General features: G+C 37.2%; 1 protein-coding gene across 1 annotated transcript in view; it reads right to left on the reverse strand.

Moving 5' to 3' along the window:
* Positions 1 to 211: 211 nt before the first annotated feature.
* ZNF711 (zinc finger protein 711) overlaps positions 212 to 1,454 on the reverse strand; it is a 37,049-nt gene continuing 35,806 nt past the window's right edge. Inside the window, exon 6 of the mRNA XM_012647133.1 lies at positions 212 to 1,389. Within this exon, the coding sequence (XP_012502587.1) occupies positions 212 to 1,389 (1,178 nt within the window). The remainder of the gene's footprint in view (positions 1,390 to 1,454) is intronic.

Consider the following 1,454-nt stretch of genomic DNA (forward strand, 5'->3'; position numbering starts at 1 on the left):
GTGACCATTCTATGGTGCTTCTTAAATTATTTAAGAAATTTTCAAAGGGCTATGAGATCCCATTAATTCAAATGTTTTAAGATCTTTAATACAAAGAATGTAAAGTTATGATTTAATATCAAGCTTTGAAACCAGATGAAAGTTAGTGAGATTTTTCTCCCATGTAGCATATCATATTTTGTAAATAGCTTCTTTCCTTATATTGATCTTATTACATAAGAGCCTCCTTGTGGTGCCTCATAATATGCTGATTTTTTTCTGATGGTCTTCGGAATCCCTTCTTGCAGAATTCACATCTGTGTGGATAGTCTTTTGTATGTATTGATATCACATGTCGTTTAAAGCCAGATGCATCTGTAGTGCTGTATTCACAATACTCACATTGGTAAATCTTCCTTCCAGTATGGGTCTTCATATGCTTTTTGAGCTCATTTTGTTGCCTGAATCCTCTCTTGCACCTTTTACACTTCAATGACTGATCCTTAGTATGAACTGAAAGGATATGACCACTAAGAATAAATGGATCTGATGTTTTAAAGTCACAGTGCCTACACTGATGAATCTTCCTACCCTTATGGATATCACTATGCTTTTTGAGCTCAGAAGGCCGATGGAAACCTTTATCACAGACCTCACATTTGTGAGGAAAATCCTTAGTATGGACAGATATGATGTGCCGCTTAAGGTCACTTGAATTGGTGCTCTTATGGTCACAATGAGGACACTGGTGTGTCTTATGTCCTTGAAACAAATCCAGATGGCGCTGAAGCTCCCTCTCATCACCAAATGCTTGGGGACAGTGCTCACATTTATATGGCAAATTGTTACCATGCTTAGACTTAATGTGAGTTTTCAGATTTGACTGATCTGCACACCTGAAGACACAATACTGACACTGATATGGCTTCTCACCAGTATGGGTTCTCATATGTTTCTTGAGTTCAGAAGGATGTCGAAAACCCTTCCCACACTCAACACAAACATGAGGAAAATTCTTGCTGTGAACAGCCAACAAATGTCTATTCAATAGTCCTTGTTCTGCAGTTTCATAGTCACAGTATTTGCACTTGTGCATCTTCGGCTCCTTGTCTCTTAAGATAAGTTTATTTGAACTCAGTGGACTAGCCTCTCTGTATCTTCGTGTGTACTCTGTAAATTCGTGGGTTTTGTCAACTTTGTTTATAAGCTTATGGCTTTCTAAGTGGTTATGAAAACTCACTTTCTTGTTAGTTGTAAAGTCACAATCTGTACATTGATATTTTTTTCTCATCAAATGATCAGGATGATTCTTCATGTGTCTTTTCAAGAATCCCCTGGATTTAAACTTTTTTGTGCAAATATGGCAAGGGTACACTGTCAGGGGCTGTCCATCAGGACCTATTATAACAGCTAGATAAAAAAAAAGGAAGTTGTGAAATTTGGTCAGACTGTTTTAAAGGATTTTACAACAAAGG

The sequence above is a fragment of the Propithecus coquereli genome, unplaced genomic scaffold (assembly GCF_000956105.1).
Source record: "Propithecus coquereli isolate 6110/MARCELLA unplaced genomic scaffold, Pcoq_1.0 Scaffold257, whole genome shotgun sequence".
In the NCBI taxonomy this organism is placed as follows: Eukaryota; Metazoa; Chordata; class Mammalia; order Primates; family Indriidae; genus Propithecus; species Propithecus coquereli.